Consider the following 20861-nt stretch of genomic DNA (forward strand, 5'->3'; position numbering starts at 1 on the left):
GCTTTGTGAGCTTGTAGATCGGCTATTTTCTTAAACATTTGTTTTCTAATTTATGGAATTTCTTAGACTTTTATTTCTTTTTTGGGAATGTTTATTTGGAAATGTTTTGAAATAATAAAATTAAAAACCAAATGTAGGGGTAAAGGGACCCATAAAAATCTGTTTTGGAAACGGTGCGTTATGCGACCGCATCGCTGGCCGAAAATATGATTTCCAAGAGAAAAACACAGCTACGACGAAGTGTGAATTAACCTTCGCCTAACAGCATGCCTAATTTTATCTCTTTATGTTGTTGTGCATCGCGTACGCCACAAAGACACAGCACCCCAAATGGGTGGTGGTATTTGTGGGTCACGGTGTGTGTGTGCAGCAGCATGTTTTCACAGCTGTCTCTGTGTCACCGCCGCTAAAAATTCAGGCTCAGCCTCGTCACTCGTTAGATCCCATGTTCTCAATGACGTCAGCTCATGGTTGACCGCCTCGCTGACTTACCTCTGTGATTAGCAGGCTTTGAAGCAATAAGTACAAACGAGATGTCGTTGTCAGAAGTAGCCGTTGCCCCTGTGCAAAATTACGATGAGAGGATTTTCTGTCAGGATTACTGTGATGCAGTGGTTCCCAAATAGTATGCTGAGCCACGCTGGTGTGTCCCATGAGACAGGTGTGCCTTGAATTTTGTGACAACCACACATTATTGCAATATATAAATACAGCTACAAAAAGTAATGAATATATTTGAATTTGCTATATGAGTACTTTGTGCGCACTCATTTTAATATATTTTTATACCTGGCGTCCATATTTTGGTTTTGTGATTATAGGCAAATGTAAATGTAATAGTTTTGTTATTTTTGGTGGGTCTTTTCTTACCTTTTTATAGTCACGGTGTAGAGAGACAGGAAACGGGGGGAGAGTAAGGGAGTGACATGAACCAAAGGTCCACCGGGCCTGAATATCAAACCGGGGACTCGCTGTCAGGCATCACAACCCAAGTGGTACACGCCTTAAAGACTCAGCTATCATGCCCCCATATTTAGCTTTTTAAGTAAATCCTTTTTTTTTTTGTAAATCTAAAATGTTTACATAATGATAAGACTGATAAGTGTTACTAAGAGGATAAGAGGCTAATTTGCACAGATATGAATGAGGTCATAGCTGTGATATGAAAAAGATTTTGAGTTTGAAAATAATAATAGTGTAATTACAACTTTTAAATCTGTGAGATGTCTTAGTCTCTGGAAATGTTAATGATCTAAATCTTTGGAAGCTTATCCTCCTCCTGTCACACATCACTGTGGATAAGAGCATCAGCCCTAGGATTTGTTGCCTGGCTCATCGAGCAGTCCGCTCAGGCGCTCCTCACAAGTCTCATACACAGGACGTTGAGCGAACCGAAACGAGCGCTTCTCAAAATAACTGAGTTGGAAATGCAACCTGTCTCAAAGTTTGTATACAAATAATTGGTCATTAGACCATTGGTTCTCCATGTGGGGTCCAGGGACCCCCAGGGGTCCTTGAGGCAGTTCAGGTGGGTCCCCAGCTAAATGAAATAGGAACCAAATGGGCCCTTATTGAGTCTGTAACTCTTGTACAAATGGCCCCTTACGGGTCCATTTGGTTCCATTTGCAATATAAGTGTAAATTTGGGGGTCCTTGACGTGAAAAGGTTTGAGAACCACTGCATTAGAGGCCTATATATAAATAATTGTGTGTGCTTGCTTTTTCTAACAGATCCCTGTGCCAACCAGGCATATTCAGAGGAGAGGGCCAACCATGAGGCCCAGGAGCTGGAGAAACGACTGAGCATGCTGTCTCATCGAAGCAGCGCAGGTGGGCCTTGCCAGGATGTAATGCCCTCCACACTACCCCATAGACCCCCACTCTAAACAGAGTCATTGTTAGGACCTGAGTGCTCTTAGCTGTCTAATGCAATAAGGCAGTTGAAGACCCAATGGTTAGTTTCCCCTGCATCTCACCCGGAAGTGTCTTCATTTTTACAAATCCCAAGCATTTACTGTAATAATTACTACAGCAAGCACTCTTCCCTCAAAATGACTCTCCGTAAATAACAAGTTGACTCTGTTGTTGCTTTTAAAATGAGTTTGCAAATGTAATACTATCCATGAGCTTGATTTAGGGTGTTTATTATGGGTTGAATAGTAGTGGGAGACATGGCTGAGAAGTAACAGCAGGCATAAGGAAATTAAAATATATTATATATTATAAAACGGGTAGTTCCGACGAAGAATAGGTTGAAATAGCTTTCTACCCGTGTGAATAATGAGCATTACCACACGTCTAATCAAACAAAGAAATCAGCTGCGCCGGTTGGCCTGGCTAGCTATTATTGTATCCGTAGGCAATTCCCTGTTAGCGGCTACTCTAGCAGTTTTCATGTGAAGTTCAGGGACATACAGTAGTAGCGAAATCTGGCGTTAAAGAATTAAAGTTTTCTATCGAATATCTTAATTACAATGAAATTAAGTTGACATGTTTTTTTAAGGGCAACTGTTGTATAATCGCAATATGACACTCGAGGGTCGTGCCTTATCATGATTATTGGCACTTCAGCCCTGCCTACGGAAACTAGGCTGGCATGCCAATAATCATGATAATGCACACCCTCTCGTGTAATATTGCTTAATTCACACGAACCCATGAATCCCTATTCTGAGGTGAACATTTGGCAAAAATAGCAGATTTGTAAGCTCATGAGCATGTAGATGAGCTATTTTCATCAAAGAGATTTGGTGTTAAGGGGGGGGGTAGGAAGGAACGGGCCTATAGAGCCCTGTGGGTCAACTAAGGTGTAATGGGGGAGTCACGTGGGGACGCCGAGCAAGATGGCTGCACTCTGATAGAGCTCCGTAAAACCCCCCACTAAATACAACTTATTTCGACACAATCTACTCCACCTTTTTTGTTTTAAGTGCGAAACTAATTGTGGCTTGTTGCAAGAAACAAGAAATCGTTCATGTCTACCTCTAAATATTTTACGAGGAACACTAAAAGCTCGGTACTGTCGGTATCACTAGCATCGCCGACGATGCCGTCAACAGGACAAGCAGACAAAGGAACAATTACAATGGAAAAGCTCATGGCCGAAATCAGCAAGATCGGCTCTACTTTAAGCTTGGTGGCTACAGATGTATCCGAAATCAAAGTTACACAGGCAGAGCTGATCATAAAAGTGAGCGAGATCCAGGAGAGAGTGAATACTGCTGAGGATAAAATCAACAAAATGGAGGACGACGTGGCAAATTTGACCGCGGCTACTTCAAGGCACGACAAACTCCTGGAGCTCTTGTGGAACCGCATTGAAAACTTGGAAAATCGAAGCAGGCGAAATAACGTTCGAGTACTTGGCTGGAAACATGGATTAGGAGATGATAATTTGGCGAAATGCATGCAACAGATGGTGGTCGAGGGGCTGGGTATTGACTGGAGCGAAGAATTTGAGATCGAGAGGATACATCGTGTTCCAGCAACTAGACCTAACCCGAATCCGAATGGTTCACCCACCCAGTGTTATGATGGTTCGCTTTCTGCGCTCCTCTGCGAGGGATAAAGTTTTGCAAGCGGCAAAGGTAAAGAAAGGAATTCAATCATGGAATGGATGCAGGCTGTCAATGTTCCCAGACATGTCCAAGGAGCTGGCTGATAAAAGAAAAGGGTTTAATACAGCCCGAAAATTACTACTGGATAATAACGTCAGGAACTCACTAGCCCACCCAGCGACCCTGCGCTTTACATGGAAGAAGAAAAACCTCCGATTCACATCCAGCACAGCTGCGGAGAAGTTCATCAAAGAACGCATGAACTTTGAGGTAAATGAAGAAATTAATGAACATGGCGGGGACGTTGAGGTGAACGAGGAAGACGCGGGCGCTACGGCTGAGTGAAGTGGATGAAGAAAACGTTGGTTTGGTCTGAAGGGACTGTGACATTGTATTGATGAGTCAACTTATGGTGGAGTGCAATACATATTGACTTTCAGGTATGGTGGGGGGGGGGGGAGTGTTAAGAGTTGCAGCCTGGAGAGTTATCTAGCCCCATAGTTAACTAGGTTACGTGGGTTAGCTGACTAGCAAGGCACTGCGCGGACCACATTGGTGTGCAGTTAATTTTGTTTTGTGTTTTTGTGTTATTTTTACCTGTCTATAGCAGGACGTTATTTGGACAGGGTTTATTTTTATTTTGTTTAGTTAGGTTTTGATCTTTTACCCCTAGAGAAGGGATGGTTTTGGACATGTTTACGTATTTTGATGTCAAATGTGTAATTGAAGTGGTGGTACAGCAGCAGCATGATTATTTTTTTGTAATTTCTTTTGTAACTAGCAGTCTTGGATGCTCCATATATGAAGGTACATGGATACAATTTGATTATGGTTAAGTTTATTTCATGGAACATTAACGGATGTGGGAACCCAGTTAAAAGAAGGAAAATATTGACATATCTCAAACATAAACAAGCTGACATTGTGTTTGTGCAGGAGTCACATCTTAAAGATGAGGAAGCCTTAAAATTTAAACGAGATTGGGTAGGCCAGGTATTTTTTTCGTCATTTAATAGTAAGCAAAATGGGGTAATTATTTTGGTTAACAAACGATTGAGTTTTGTAATGCTAGGAGAGACCAAAGACAAAAATGGGAGGATGATCTGTATAGATGCTTTAATCAATGGTGTTAAAGTGGTTCTGTGTGACGTGTATGCACCTAACAAGGATGATCCAGCCTTTATTAATGAGGTGAACAAAATTCTGGGTGCTAAAGAGGGTCATATCATAGCAGCAGGTGATTGGAATCAAATTCCATGTCCTGTATTAGATAAAAGTACATTTAGGGCAACAGCGCCCCCAAGGGACCGAGCAGCACTACACATGTTAATGGAAGATGTGGGTCTTGTAGATGTTTGGCGGCTGGTGAACCCTTGTGAAAGGGAATACACCTTTTACAGCCATTGTCACAAAGTTCATACCAGAATTGATTTCTACTTAATCTCCAAGTCCATTACCAAGGATGTGATTGATTGTAAAATTGGTACTATAGCGTTGTCAGATCATGCACCGGTTGAACTTGACATGGATCTGAACATTGAAGCTGGGAAAAGGGGGAGGTGGAGAATGAATACTATGTTACTGCAAGATGAGCTATATAGTACTGAATTGGCTAAGGACTTGAAGTTCTTTTTTGACACTAATCTTGGTTCAACAGAAACGATTGCTACAGTGTGGGACTGTAGCAAGGCATTTATTCGAGGAAAATTAATAGCACAATCATCTAAAAAGAAAAAAGAATGTATTGAACAAGTACGTAAATTGGAAGGTGAAATTGGCAGACTAGAGAAAAATTTGGCAGAACATTATACGGAAGAGGTGTATCGGGAATTATGCAAATGCAAATTCCAATTGAACGAGATATATAATAAGAAAACAGAATATGCATTATTTAGACTGAGGACCAATTTTTATGAGGGGGGAGAGAAGACTGGCAAACTTCTGGCCCGACAATTAAAGCAAAAAGATAATAATAGTGTTATTCCTGCAATTAAAAAGGGGAATGAAATAGTTTCATCATCTAAAGAAATTAACAAGGTATTTCAACAATTTTATGAAGAGTTATACACGTCTACCTCTAATTACGAGCAGGGGGAGTTAGAAGATTTTCTCTCCAGGATAGATCTGCCCGAAATGACCCCACAACAGGCTGAATTTCTGGATGCACCGATTAATGAGAAAGAGGTCAGGAATGCTATTGCAGCGATGAAAATGGGGAAGTCACCTGGCAACGATGGCTTCCCTATCGAGTACTTTAAAAAATTTATAGATATTTTGGCTCCCATTTTGACTAAAGTATATACAGAAGCATTTGAACTGGGAACGTTACCAGGCACTTTCAATGAAGCTTTAATAACACTGATCCCCAAAAAGGACAGGGACACCACGGACCCATCGAATTACAGGCCTTTAAGCTTAATTAATGTAGATTGCAAGCTGTTGACTAAAATACTAGCACTACGTCTGGACAAAGTGTTACCAGACATTATCCTAGGTGAACAGGTTGGCTTCATCAAATTTAGGACTTCTAGCGACAATTTAAGGAGGCTAATTCATCTCACGTGGCGTCATGCGGCGGGCGACGCCCCTGTCGCCGCCCTTTCACTGGATGCTGAGAAGGCCTTTGACAGGTCAGACTGGGGCTTCATGTCGGCCGCAATGTCACGTTTTGGTTTTGGCGAAGGTTTCAGGACTTGGTTTAATATTTTATATAAAAATCCTAAAGCTGCAGTTATCACAAATGGATTCATATCTCCATACTTTAACATAACTAGGTCTCTCAGACAAGGCTGCAGTTTATCCCCTTTGCTATTCACGATATTTCTCGAACCACTGGCAGCCATGATCAGAGCCAATACAGCGATAAAAGGGGTGGAGGGAGGGGGGAAAGAGCATAAACTGATGCTTTACGCGGACGATATTTTATTACTGATAAGGGACCCTGCTAACTCCCTACCTCCCCTGATGGATACTATTCAGACATATTCTGAGCTGTCTGGGTATAAGATTAACTGGAGTAAATCTGAGGCTATGCCAATATCCAGATCATGTCATTCACACATGGTGACTCAGTTTGGTTTCAGATGGGTTCCTATTGGAATGAAATACCTGGGAGTTAGACTTACCTCAGATTTGGACAAAATTATTGCATTAAATTATGAGCCATTACTTACGAAGATAAAAAACAATCTGGAAAAGTGGAGCACTTTGAAACTGTCTCTCTGGGGTAAAGTGAATGTTATCAAAATGGTGGTTGCACCTCAGTTTAACTATATTTCAGCAATGCTCCCTTTGAATATCCCTGACAGGATCTATAAAGAGTATGATAAAATCATTAGGGACTTTCTTTGGGAAAAGAAAAAACCGAGAATCAAACTGAGTAAAATGTGGATGCCTAGAGATAGAGGGGGCCTTGCCCTACCAGACATGAGGACATACAATATCTCCTTCGAAATGGCTAAATTGTCTAAACACTTTAGTGGGTTGGACTCTGACTTGGACTGGGTAATCATAGAGAGAAGCCTGGCTTCACCATTTCGTCCAATTGATGTTCTGTCACAGGCAGCGAGCAATGAACCCAATCCGAACCCTATAATGTCACATTCAAAGAATGTATGGGCTAAGATTCATAAAGCACACAAGATGTCACAGTATAAACAACCATACTCTTCACTCTGGAATAACCCTAAAATATGTATTGGGAAGACAAAGGTATTTTGGAAAAAATGGCAGACAGCCGGGATTAATAATATCAGTGACCTATTTGACAATGGGAACTTTATAACTTGCTCAGATCTGAGAGCGAAATATAAACTTGGGAATGATGGTACATTTTGGAAATATTTCCAAATGAGACATTGTCTGGGCAGTACTTTTGATGCTGGTGAAAACCCATTGCTTGATTATTTAAAACTACCACACGAAGCTCATACCGCCTCCGTATTTTATAAAATGTCAAAACAACAGTTGGGTGATACATGTGACAGTCTCAAACTGATATGGCAAAGGGATCTGGGTGTGGATATTGAAGATGAACATTGGAAAGGACTTATAGCAAATGCAGGACAAGGGATCAGAGAAGCAAGGGGAAAATTTATTCAATATAAAATAATTCATAGATATTACTACACACCAACTAGATTACAGAAAATGGGAATTGCAGAGAGTAATACATGTTGGAAGTGTAAAGAAGAAGTTGGCACGTATGTCCATGTGATTTGGGAATGTCGCATGGTGTATCCTTTCTGGTGTACAATTCTTGATTACCTGTCAAAATGGTTGGGATTTACCATACCCCCACTACCACTGCTCTGTCTTTTAGGAGACAGGACAGTGGTCCCTGGGTTAAATAAAAAAGCTTTTGTAATAGTAAAGGTTGGACTGGTCACAGCAGCCAGAATCCTGCTGCGGAACTGGAAAACCCCAAGAACTCCTGTTTTTAAAGAGTGGAACGAGGAGATGATCAAAATCACATCGTATGAGTACATGCTGGGAAGAGTGAATGGTATGGGAAAGATGAAAGAGATATGGGATAGTTTTCTAACATATATGACACTTATTTGAAGATGTGAAGAGGTTCCTACTTTTATTTCCTTTGTATTTTTATTTTTGTATTATCTTGGACTGACTGTATATATATTTGTACCTGTTGTTGTGCTGCACTGTACCACCCATTACCACTTTTTGTATTAAGAAGAAAAAATAAAAAACATTTGAATTATAAAAAAAACTAAGGTGTAATGGTGTATGACAACTTATACAAGTGGTTAAAACAAATGCTAATGTTGATTGAATTCTTAAACAATATTGTTCTCTTTGGCAGCCCCATCTGTGTACAACCCGTGCGTGGCAGGAGACGACCGCAGCATCTCAGGCTCTTCTGACACCTCTGACACAAGCCACTCGGACTGCAGCATTGGCAGCCGGCTGGCCATTTGGACGGAACCGGCCACCGCCCCCTCTAGCCCCTCTGACAGCATTGGTCAGACAGGGCCCAAAGTGGCTTTGCAGAGCAGCACAGAGAAACTGTCCGTCAACCAGGGAGGAGGATGCCGTGCTGCCTCGAAGGCCCCGCGTCAACTTCAGGAGATCGGTCGCCAGAGCTCGTCTGACAGTGGGATAGCCACGGGAAGCCACTCATCTTACACTGGGAGCTTCTCGTCCTACACAGGCAGTCTGGATATTGCCCCCGGGGAGGAATTTGGCTCTTTATTGACCTTGCCCCCTCACTTGGCTGCAGAGCTGAGCCCCTGTACCTGCCCGCCAGTTCCAGGACACGAATACCAAGTGCCCACATCGCTCAGGTACCTCTACGACACACCCAGGAGTGTGTTGCAGGAGGGAAGTGGAGGTACCACCAAAGAGACTGAACCCCACACAGCAACTAAAGACTATGCTGGCCAGCCAGTGGACTCCTCGGAGCCATCAGAGGGCAGTGAATGTTGCTCTGCGGTTACCAGGGGCCCCTCGGACACTGCTGAAACGCAGATAACTACTGGACCTCCACAAGAACCGTCAGAGGAAAATAAGAAAAGCACAGTGGCGCCCTCTTGCGACAGCCAGCATCCGGACTCCTGCCGGATTTGCAGCTCCCTCACACCTGCCTCAAAAACCATCTTCACCATCTGCTCAGCCTGTGGCGGATACAAGGTACAGTGTACAGTATTATCCCATCATTCTAATGTCTTAATACATGCATGTTGTTTTCAAACTGTGGCTTTAAAGGAGTAGTTCACCCCCAAAATGACTTTTTTTCTATTGATTAGGCACACCATGGAGACTAGAGTTCAATAATATTTTTAGTTTTTTGTCGCATTCCTAAGACAAAAATGTGATAACAATAAATGTACCCCCATTCGTTCCGCATCCCATCCGTTTCGAAACGGGTCACCATCCGGAATCAATGGGGGTAAATTTACTCTAATCAAAGTTTTGTCTTAGGAATGCGACAAAAAACTAAAAATATTATTGAACTCTACTCTCCATGGTGTGACTAATCAATAGAAAAAAAGTCATTTTGGGGGTGAACTACTCCTTTAATCAATCCACTGCACTGGTGACCAGTCTCTGCTATTTCGTTGAAGTACTTTGAGCAGGGTCGTCACAAAGAGGGGGGGGGTCACTAGGGCCCAAGGTGGAGGGGCCTTAATTATTTTATACTTTAGCTACTGAAAAATAGCAGATATACACACTGACTCACAGTGAGTTTGCGAGCTTGTAGATCTGCTATTTCTGAAAAGTCGAAAATGTGTGCAAATCGAACATTTGTAACTCAAATTCTGCTATTTTGAGATCGGGGTCCGTGGCCAAATACATATTATTTTGGCGGTCCTTCAAATGAAAAGGTTTGAGCACCACTGACATAGAAACATTGTTTTTTCAAAAAAACCTTAGAAGGATTTGAAATATTCAAAGAATTTTCACAATTTAAAAAAAATAGCAGATCTACAAGCTCGCAGCGCGGCACTCATCCCTCTCTGTTTCTCTTTCATGGGGGGCCCACAGTGAATTCTTGTATCCAGGGCCCAGAATTTGGTGTGACACCCCTGACTTTGATATTCACAAAAGTGTTATCCTTTAACTCATGGTTATTGTAAAAGGTTATTTCTTTATCACATTTATCCACACCATGTGTGTTACCTTCACTCATTCACACACATTCACTGACATCGAAAGCAGTTACTCAAGGATACTTTGAAAAGTTTGAAATGAAGTGAAGTGGAGCCTGCGATCGAACCGGGATGGTTATGGCAGCTTGTGTGCACAGCTGGATGTTCAGAAAAACTCAGCGAACAACATTTTGATCCTGGGGTCGAAACATTGTTTGCCGAGTTTGCACAGTAAAACTTTTTTCTGAGCATCAAGCTGCTGTGTCGACTGTTCCTTTCTTTTGATTACATTAATTGCGACCGTAGGGAGCTACTTACTGTAGAAACCTCCACCGGCTGTCTGTGGGTCAGTCAGTCCGTCCGTCCGTCCGTCCGTCCGTCACACTTTTGCCCTGCTCATATCTCCACAACCGTTGCCCCCATCCATGCCAAATTTTGCACACACACTCCTTGACTGCCAAACTACAACCTCCAAGGACCCCCGGAGCCCCAGGGACCCCCAGGTCCCTGGGGGACCCCCCGATGTAAAAAATGACCAAATGTGTCACACGTCACACTTTTTCCCTGCTTATATCTCCGCACCCGTTGACCCGATCCATGCCAGATTTTACACACACACTCCTTGCCTGCCAAACTACAACCTCCAAGGACCCCCGGAGCCCCAGGGACCCCCAGGTCCCTGGGGGACCCCCAGATGTAAAAAATGACCAAATGTGCAAAAATGACCACATGACCACCCCAACGGGGCTGCTCACGGGGAATTCCCGGGGACCACCGACTCCTGGTGCTCCAGAACGGATGCAAAAGTGGTGGCGCCCCCAGTGGAGGACCCCCTGCCACTGCAGCGCACATAAAATGCCGTAACTCGGGCTAGGAGCGTCCGGGAGAGCCGGGGCCGGTACCTATTCGTCCGCCAAGGCAACGTGGAGACCCCACCCCTCATTTCTCACATGGCCCTATTCTAGCGCCACCTTCAGGCCGATTTTTAAAACACATTTTTGGACACTGCTCCTACAGTTTTTGCCCTAAAATCACGAATATCACTACACAGCATGTCTACACTCATGTCATCAACATGGATCAGGAAGATTTTGGAAAAACACATTTTTGCCCTATTTGTGGAGATAAGCCACCTACGGTCGCTTATCTCCCGATTAGGGAGTCTTACTGGTTTTGTCCTGCACCAGCGACACATAAGGATGTGCACTGGCCTGTATAATCTGTTCTGTAGCTTGCTATCAATAATGACCTGTGTGAGAACTCTCCCTGTTTTTTTGTTGAGTTTTTTTTTTCCCTTCAGGACAAACAAATAACAATCCCACAGCCCATCTGTCTAGCAGGTGGGATAATTAGCAGAATAATTTCCTGGTGCAGCAGGAGTATTCCTCTGTCTGAGAATGTCCAACCTTTAGTTCAGTGTTTCTCCAATGGGCGTATGTGTACCCCTAGCGGTACGCAGAGGTACTACAGGGGGTATTGAGAGAAAATGGAAAGTAGAAACATTTATTTTACTGGTATGTTTAATGATAAAACATTGACAAATGTATGTGAACGTGCTGCTCCAAAGTAAGTAAGAATGTTTTACTGTTAACATATTGACATACAAACTGGACTTTTGATGTCAGTATTTTCTAGTCAAAATGTTGTCGATTAAAGGGGGTACTTGGATTCAGCAATCATGAAAAGGGGGTGCTGATTGCTGAAGCCCAAAAAGTTTGAGAACCACTGCTTTAGTTGGTTGGTTGGCCTTGATTCTGTGAACTGGTGCTGCTTTACCCTTGACTCATTGATTGGACTTTATTTAGATGTAGTAATTGTTTAGAACTTGTTTTTCTCCCCGCTGTCTAGACTTCTTGAGGCTAATTTCCATGGCCCTTGGACTTGCAGTTCAAGAGGAGCTTTTTCCCCCCTTCCTTTATAGCTACGTATGATTTGTGAGAGAACATCAAATTATTTATGGTTTCAAGTTTAGGATATTTTACATAAATGTTATGCATAGTACATGCTCACTGTTCTTGAATGGACAATTCATAATTGTGTTTGTTTCGCATTGTATTTTGATATTTCTCAGGAATTGTCATTAAATTCAATTGATTGGTTGATTGATTTATTGATTGATTTTATTCAATAATAAATAAACAGGAATTTGAAGCAGGCTCCTCATATATATTATTATAAAAATAATAGCTCTTTGTCAGTGAGATGTAAATAGTTGGTTACTTCATTGGATATTCTACACATAGAGCTCCACCTACTGGTAGTGCATCTAGCTACTAATTCAAATCAAGTTTCACTTTGCTGCACTATACCTCTCTCTCTTCAGAGACTATTATGGTGGTGAATATTATTATTCAGTTTTCATACAGTGGCCATTTTGCTCTTACATCATACTCAAGGATGGGAAGCACCACCCCGAGTATGCTTTAAGGGTACGGTCAAACCGAAGTTTAATTCTACCTATGAGGGCGGATTCTGCCTATGCTTTTCAATGGGAATGGATTCTTGCCGTTGGTGTATTTCTGCATGAATACACTCCGTTCTCATTGAAAAGCATTGGCAGAATCTGCCCTCATACAGTAGGTAGGTAGAATAAAACTGTGGTTTGACCGTGCCCTATATGGTAAAAACCTTAGCACTTTACCGTTATCCACGCTATGAGGAAGCTACCAGAATTACACTGCCTATAACACTGCTTTAACTGTAAGAGCAGTATTTGAGATTTGTTTCAAATATAAATTGTTATAAAATTATTATTATTGTTATTAATATGCATTCATGTAACCATAAACACCAGGGATATTTCACTTTTGGTAATTTTAGTAATCATTTACTCAGGCTTTTGGGAGCATGCCCCCTTCCTATACAAACCCATTGTAACTTCAAACTCATCAAAAACACTGTCCTTGGTTCTGGTGACTCATACTACCCTCCTAATACTTGAGACTGCCGTGTTTTTTGACAACTTTTTCATATATATATATATATATATATATATATATATATATATATATAAACAAACTAGTCCTGTGCCGGGGGGTATGCACACTCACAGTATATCTCAGAAGTAATGTTGAAGAACTCAGACCGGTACCCGTTGGGCAGAACAGTCACCATTGATGTCCAGTTGTGCAATACCCTTTGTATCAGTCTGTGATGTCAGTACTATGACGTCAGAGTATGACGTCAGCATGCAGACAGAAAGCGGACATCATCTCCAATTTGGGCATTGTTTCAGGATGCGGCTGTTACCATGGTGGCCACACTGTTTATTATCAGTGATGTCACCATGCTGATCTCCAAATTTGGGCATTTTTTCAGCATGCAGCTGTTACCATGGCGGGGACACGTTTTAGTATCAGTGATGTCAGCATGCAGACAGACGGTCAGACGGCGGACGGGGACGGACAGATATTCGCAAAATTAATAGTTATATATATATATATATACGTTTTATTCTATTGGATGTACTTATTTCCCCCAGTTTATTTTTTAAAAATAATAAAAAAGGAATAAAAAAAAAAAACACAGCCTTCTTGTGTACTAGGAGGGCAGTATGACTCACCAGAACCTTTAGATGAATCTATCATGCTTAATATGGAGTTTGAAGTTACAGTAGGTTTGTATAGGAAGGGGGCGTCTCTGATAAAATCTAAATACTAAATCAACCCCTGAAACTGTCCGGTGTTCCCAAAAGCCTGAGTAGACAATAAAAAAGTGAAATATTCCCTGCAATTGAAAAAAACGAAATTGTGAACGGTAATACATCCATATTGTCGTTGTCGGTGAAACCTCGTATCTCCAAGTTTCAGATTTGTATAGTCTTTTGCAAAGTAAAGCCCTGCTTCATCGTACAAGGCCGTCGCACAAAATTTGTGAAAACAGCAGATCTACAAGCACACAACGCCTCGAGGCGTTGTTTTCACTAGTTTAAATCATTTTTAAAATTAAAAATGCAAAACAAACGGTTTTGGACATGGACAAGGTTTCCACCCGACAACAACGATATATCTGTATGGTGAATATTGTAAACAAGATGTCGGTGCAGTGATAATGATAAATGTATTCCAGTTGTGTATGTAGCTTACAGAGTATTTTACTATAACTGAACAAATCAGAATCAAGCAGCAGAATTAATCAGTAGATCTCTGATTGTTTGGCTTTGCGAGACTATGGCTGTTATGCCCCTGTTTGGAGCTTTCTGAAATAAATTAAATAAATCAATACCCAAGAGGGCTTATGTTTTGTACGAATTAAACTCAGTTAACTCTGTTTGTGTGAAGGCCCATTGTGTTCAGAGTCTGTTTAATAAAATGTTCCTCTGTCACCCTACAGGGAACACCATACACTCCAGCCAGTACTGCAGTGATTCCTGCCATACCAGGTAAGTGTCTTCAACAAAAAACTAGTGTTAATTAAACTACATTTACACACTGGATGTATCGGGTTCAAGAAATGCACTATACAAGACTGATTTATTATTATGATTATTATTACTTTACAGTGTATGATTCACACCATTAGACACAGCTTCTCTAGATATGATATTTTATGATATCAAAGAATATACCGGTATTACCATTTTGCCCGAGAGGCACAACATACAGCATGAACAAGACTTGTGGTTCCAGACAGAGCATCATGTTCTCAATCCGGCAGATCAAAGTGTTGACAAGTCCCCGTGCAGCTCCGCACAACAACCCGCCAAGATGTTCATCACAACCAAGAAAACTGCAGACTTGCGCTCGCAGGACGACACCCACAGCTCCCAGAAGCACGCGCAGAAGGAAAATCGGGAAACGCCTCAGCCGAAAAAAGGACGAGATAAGTTAGCCAGCCTCATAGCTGAGCTTCTGAGTTACCCGAAGGCAGACGGGGCCCCAAAGGCCAACCGGATGAACTCGTACGAGTCGATGCGGTCGGTGCTGGGACCGCGTGAACCTGAACCCAAATCAGTCGACCGGTGCACGGCAGCATCTTCTCAGAAAGACAGTAGAACTACTGCCCTTTATGAAAAATGTTTTAAGTGCAAAGCGCAGAACTGTCACCGTCCCGTACACGTCACCCCCGCAAACGCCTATACCAGCCATAACGGTTTCACTTTGCACAGTTGTGAGAGGAACTGCTCCATCTTTGGTCAACCCGTCTCGTCTGGGGCGTGGATTAGGAAAACTCTGGCGCACGAGGTGGATCCTCAAGAACACGTTCATGGTTCTGGACGGGCACGGAGGAGCATGGCTGGAGCTCCTCAATGTGAGGAGGAGGTGAAGGGTCATTCAGTGTCCGTTGAAGGTAAGAGGTCCCTCCCTCCATCTTCTTCCTGTGCTTGTTTTCTTATCTTATTCTTCTACTTTTTCTTCTTCACAAAACAAAGGCTTTTTGAGTATTCCTCTTCAAAGTCTTCGTCCTCTGGGTTGGATTCTTGGTTTCTGTCCTATTCTTCTGTCTTACATCAATAAAAATAAAAAAATACTTTTCCTACTTTGTCTTTTCTTCCTTTTGTTCCCTCTAATTACCACTCATTAATTACACAGCAGTCTGTGCTGCTCCTGCATGTTATTGTTAACTTGACTATACCATTAATTCCTGTGAGTAGAACGCTATTGTTGAAAGTTACTGTAATTAGAGGTGATATACAGCAGCAATACATTATTAGATACAACTCCACTCACTTGTCATTAGACAGACACTGTTGTTTTCGCACTGTAAAGTCTACTGATGGCCACTATACAGGTTTGACTAGGGCTGGGCAATATATCGATATTATATCGTAATAAGGGACTAGATAATGTCTAGACTCTAGTCTAGAATATTGTAATATCATAACATGATGTAAATATTGTCCTTACCTGGTTTTAATCATTTGAGTCTTATTTTACACACACACACACACACACACACACACACACACACACACACACACACACACACACACACACACACACACACACACACAAAATGATCGAGGTAATTGATTAGAAATATTGTGATCTATTTTGTCCATATCGCACAGCCCTAGTGAAACCTATTTACCAACAGACAAGAGCTAATGTAACCACCCGTGGTGCCATTATCCATGACTAATACAGCACTTTCCTCAAACATGCAAGGGAGCAGCAGGCAGCAAAGTAATGCTATATCCAGTTCTGTAATATCTTTGTGGTACTGTGTGAGATGACAAATCTGTCCCTGTTATTTCCTCAATTGTTCCCGTCTTTGCCTCTGCAGGGACTCGTACAGTACGTTTATACCAAGAGGCCAATTTGGCTGCATCACAGTGTACTCCAAAAACAAACACACAATGTTGCATTTGTACCCATTATGAAACTGTCCTGTTCTGCCATCTACCTCACCGTTTTCTTTGACAGGCTTTTTTGGTGCGTTGAGTTCTGTTTCACATATCTCATGTGCACCCTTATCTGCCTTCACCAACAGATAAGAGGCTGAACATTAAAGGGGAAAGACACAAAGTTGATCCTGCTTATGAGATCATGGAGAGTCGAGCGGTGGAGAAGAATTCGGAGGTAGGCTGTCCCACTCCCCAGCATCCTGTAATCCGCTTTACTCTATCAGGACCACGCACACAGTAGCAGTGTTACGTCAGTGTGCTGTCAGTTCCAGCGAAACTAGTCTGTAAAGACTTGATAGCGTGACAAATACGTTTTCTTTTTCAATCGCTACACAGTAAAAATAAAGGATTTTACCGTCTAGCTAGCGCTTATGAAGAATTAATATTAATTACAGCTCAGTTTTTGTATTTTTTATAATCAGCAAATGTCAGCTTAAAGTGTTCTACAATGTGCAGGGATTGCTGATCATGCGCTAAGTCTATTAAAGTTCTGAAAAGTACATCTTGCTTCAGTAACTTAACACACAACATTATGTTGATGATCGAAATGGACAGGTCCCTTTGGCTCCGTACTTAAACTCCTGAGTTCAACTAACACAGAGGACTGTACTGTGTGCAGTTATAAATATCAAACACTGATGACATAATGTGTCTGCCATGTTCACATACTGTGTGATTAAAGTAACCACTGAAGCCTAGCGTCCTTGTTCTGACAGCGTACATTTGCTGAAAATAGCTGATCTACAATCTCACTCCACGCCACGTTGTGCTGCGTTGTGATCATATAGATCCGCTATTTACAGATCTAGTATAGAGCCCTGGGGGACTCGGGTCAACTAAGTATATACTGTAGGTGGTTAAATCACAGCATTCTCAGTGTGTTAATTACACTTCAATAACATCTAATAATTAAAGGTGAAAAATACCGAACCAAACCGGTGTACCGAATCAAACGGCCCCGTACTGAACTGAACGCCCTGTACAGAATTTTCATTTTAAATGCAGAACTAAAATACAATGTTTCACACTAACATATTAAAGGACAACTTTGTTTTTTTACAACAAGGGTTCATATTTTAGATTGTAATTAGAAAAAAGAAAAAGTGAGTGTTAAAATGTTTTCATTTACTTCGTTCTCTCGTTTTAGCACGTTTAGCGTGCTAAAACGTGGGGCATGCGAACGCTTGGGGCATGTGTACAAGTGGCTAAATATGTCTTTTTAGACACAATAACCCTGCAATTTCTTTATTGCTATTTACACTAAACCCAGAAGTCACATCTGCCCATGAAAGATTGCGGTGCATCTTGGGAATGGGCTTATTCTGTGTAAAAAGACATATATAGCCACTTGTTCGCATGCCTCCAGCCACTGAAATCAAAATAATTAAAATCTCTAAAACGATAGAAAGGAGTAAATGAAAATATTTTAACTCTCATCTTTTATATTCTTTAATTACTATCTAAAATATGAACCTTGTTATAAAAAAACAAAGTTGTCCTTTAAGCTGGTGTGTCATACCCATTCAAAACAAGACCACTCCACAAGTGTAGGGGAAGAGAAGCACTTGTTTTTCTTACCTCAACCTTATTTCTGTTTATTTCTGAAAAATATCGAACCGTGACACCAAAATATTGAAACAAACCGTGAATTTTGTGAACAGCTGCACCTCTAACTAGTAAGACGCCTCAGGGCGACAAGGCCATGTCTTGGCCGTCTGGTCAGTGATGTATATCGGACCAGTTACCCATATACAGTATGGAGACTCCTGGTACCCATATGGAGATCCATGTACTGTATATGGAGATATGCTTTGCTGTGAGACCCCAAACATATATGGAGATATGCTTTGCTGTGAGACCTAAACATGCTTACTCAGTTATTCGTCATATGAAAATCCTATGACGTCCATCACATCTGACATCATACATACAATCACTTTTATGCCCATACATGGAGATCCCTGTCTGAACCAGCCACACAGATATGGGCTGTCTTCCTCTATATATGGGCATTCCCATATGAAGTCCTGTTAGATATGGGCTTAATATTGATGACATCAGGGACCTGTCTGAACCAGCCACACCACTGTGATGTCACAGTGATGTGTCAGGGGAACCACAGTGTCAGGCGTTATCCCTGCTCTGCGTATCTGACATCACTGTCATGTCACCTGTGATGTCACAGTGATGTGTCAGGGGAACCACAGTGTCAGGCGTTATCCCTGCTCTGTGTATCTGACATCACTGTCATGTCACCTGTGATGTCACAGTGATGTGTCAGGGGAACCACAGTGTCAGGCGTTATCCCTGCTCTGCGTATCTGACATCACTGTCATGTCACCTGTGATGTCACAGTGATGTGTCAGGGGAACCACGGTGTCAGGCGTTACCCGTCCAGGCGGATACGGTCAAGATGTAACGGTTCTGACAGTAAACTGCGACCTACGGTTGCAATAATAATGTTGTTTTCCTGAGTTACATCCTGCTCCAGAGCACCCATCCATAGCTGCACGGCTGCAAGATATATGTACTGTATATGAGCTTAGTTTAGTTTATTAGCCCATTTTTATAGAAAATTGAACAATAAGACAAAGAAACAAGGAAAAGGAAGAGGCAATTAATTAACAGCTTTAAAAGTTCAATAAGAACAATACAATAATCTACAAAAAGCTAGAGAATCACTGCTGTAAGGGGAGCAGCTTTATTGCACAGCTGCTCCCCTTTCGTTTCATGGGCCCCCAGTTTGAGGCCACGGTACCCAATTCGATACTATTTCTTATACCTGGGACCTCAATCTACACTGTAAAATCCTCAGATTCAGACCCATATTGGACCCTGGGTGGTCCCCGGACCAGACATTGAGAAACAGTGGCTTAACAGTACTTTACAAAGTCTCAAACAAAGGCAAAGTGCAGTCAAGCAGCATCGTAGTGGCAGATGGTTTGGAATATAACTTGTTTTAATTAAACAGTTAATCCTCTGATGATTATAGGCTACAAAACAGCTCAGTAGTAAACGCTGCGCTTGTTTCTATAGGTGTGTGTTCCACCAAAACAATAATCAGAGCATAACTAACAATAAGGTGATTTGAAATGATGATATGTGATGGTATTCAGTCAACCGTCAAAGTCTACAATATTTTTATAGGCAACAATATGTTTTTGAATGAATTGTCAATGCATTGTGCTTTCAGTAATCACACATTCTGTACATTACTGCATAGAGTAATGAACCAGATTGTCTTTAGCTGACTCCCATTCTCCTTGGCCATGGTTCTGGTCCAATCCAAAGAATCCAGTGGACAGAAACATAACTAAACCATCAACCTTCCCTCCCTTTATACTGTAGCCAGGGGCGTCAAAAGGGGGGGAAAGTGGGACTGAGTTACTAGGGCCCAAGGTGGAGGGGCCTAGAATTATATTATACTTTAACTATTGAAAAATAGCAGATATACAAGCTCACAGCGCGGCACTCTGTGCGAGCTTGTAGATCTGCTATTTTTGAAAAGTCGTGGAAATGTGTGCAAATCTTTGAATATATGTATTTTTTAAGCGAACATTTGTAACTCAAATTTTGCACCTGTGGGGTCCATGGAACTAAATATTTTGAGATGGGGGTCCGTGGCCAAATACATATCATTTTGGGGGTCCTTCACATGAAAAGGTTTGAGCACCACTGACATAGAAACATAGGTTTTTCAAAAACCTTAGAAGGATTTGAAATATGCAATATAAGACTTTTGGCATGGATTTTTCGATATATACATATAGCAGATCTACAAGCTTGCTGCGCGGCACTCTCGGTGCGCACTGTGAGCTTGTATATCTGCTATTTTTCAATAGTTAAAGCACAAAATAATGCGTTCCCAGTCGAAATGGGTTAAACCCCCTCCACCTATGAAGATGATTCATGGGGGCCCGCAGTGAATCCTTGTACCAAGGGCCCAGAATTTGGTGCGACACCCCTGACTGCAGCGTCCAGCTCTTACCGAGACAGGGAGCAATGAGGCAGCACTATTCCAGCAATCCTCACAGCACAGCAGCTGTTCAAATGCCTGCGTTAGAATCAGGGATCAGTGGGCACAGATTGAAAGGCAGCAGTAAGCCTTCGTAGTGATGAAACTCAGCAGACAGGATATTTGGCTGAAGCTGACTGAAGGCGCAACTCCAAATACTTGAGACTTGAAAGTCTCTCAAAAATCTATTTTTTTAACAAGCCCAGTGAACCGATGATGAAATGATGTCTGTCAAACGTACCGGTGAAATATTGAAAACGTTTGAGTTTATCATTGAAATATGCCATGCATAATAAAGCACAGCCTGTTATATGATCAACAATCCTTTGCTCTAT

The 20861-nt window shown here is 41.8% G+C and overlaps 1 protein-coding gene across 1 annotated transcript in view; it reads left to right on the top strand.

The window, feature by feature from the left end:
* dok7a (docking protein 7a) overlaps positions 1-20861 on the top strand; it is a gene marked incomplete at both ends in the record, with an annotated part of 48967 nt that overhangs the window by 19757 nt on the left and 8349 nt on the right. The window contains 5 exons of the mRNA XM_080741524.1: positions 1732-1830; positions 8380-9206; positions 14498-14546; positions 14822-15454; positions 16598-16686. Coding sequence (XP_080597650.1) covers positions 1732-1830; positions 8380-9206; positions 14498-14546; positions 14822-15454; positions 16598-16686 — 1697 coding nt within the window. The remainder of the gene's footprint in view (positions 1-1731; positions 1831-8379; positions 9207-14497; positions 14547-14821; positions 15455-16597; positions 16687-20861) is intronic.

Source organism: Nannobrachium achirus (assembly GCF_963921795.1).
Source record: "Nannobrachium achirus genome assembly, chromosome: 14".
Taxonomy (NCBI): Eukaryota; Metazoa; Chordata; class Actinopteri; order Myctophiformes; family Myctophidae; genus Nannobrachium; species Nannobrachium achirus.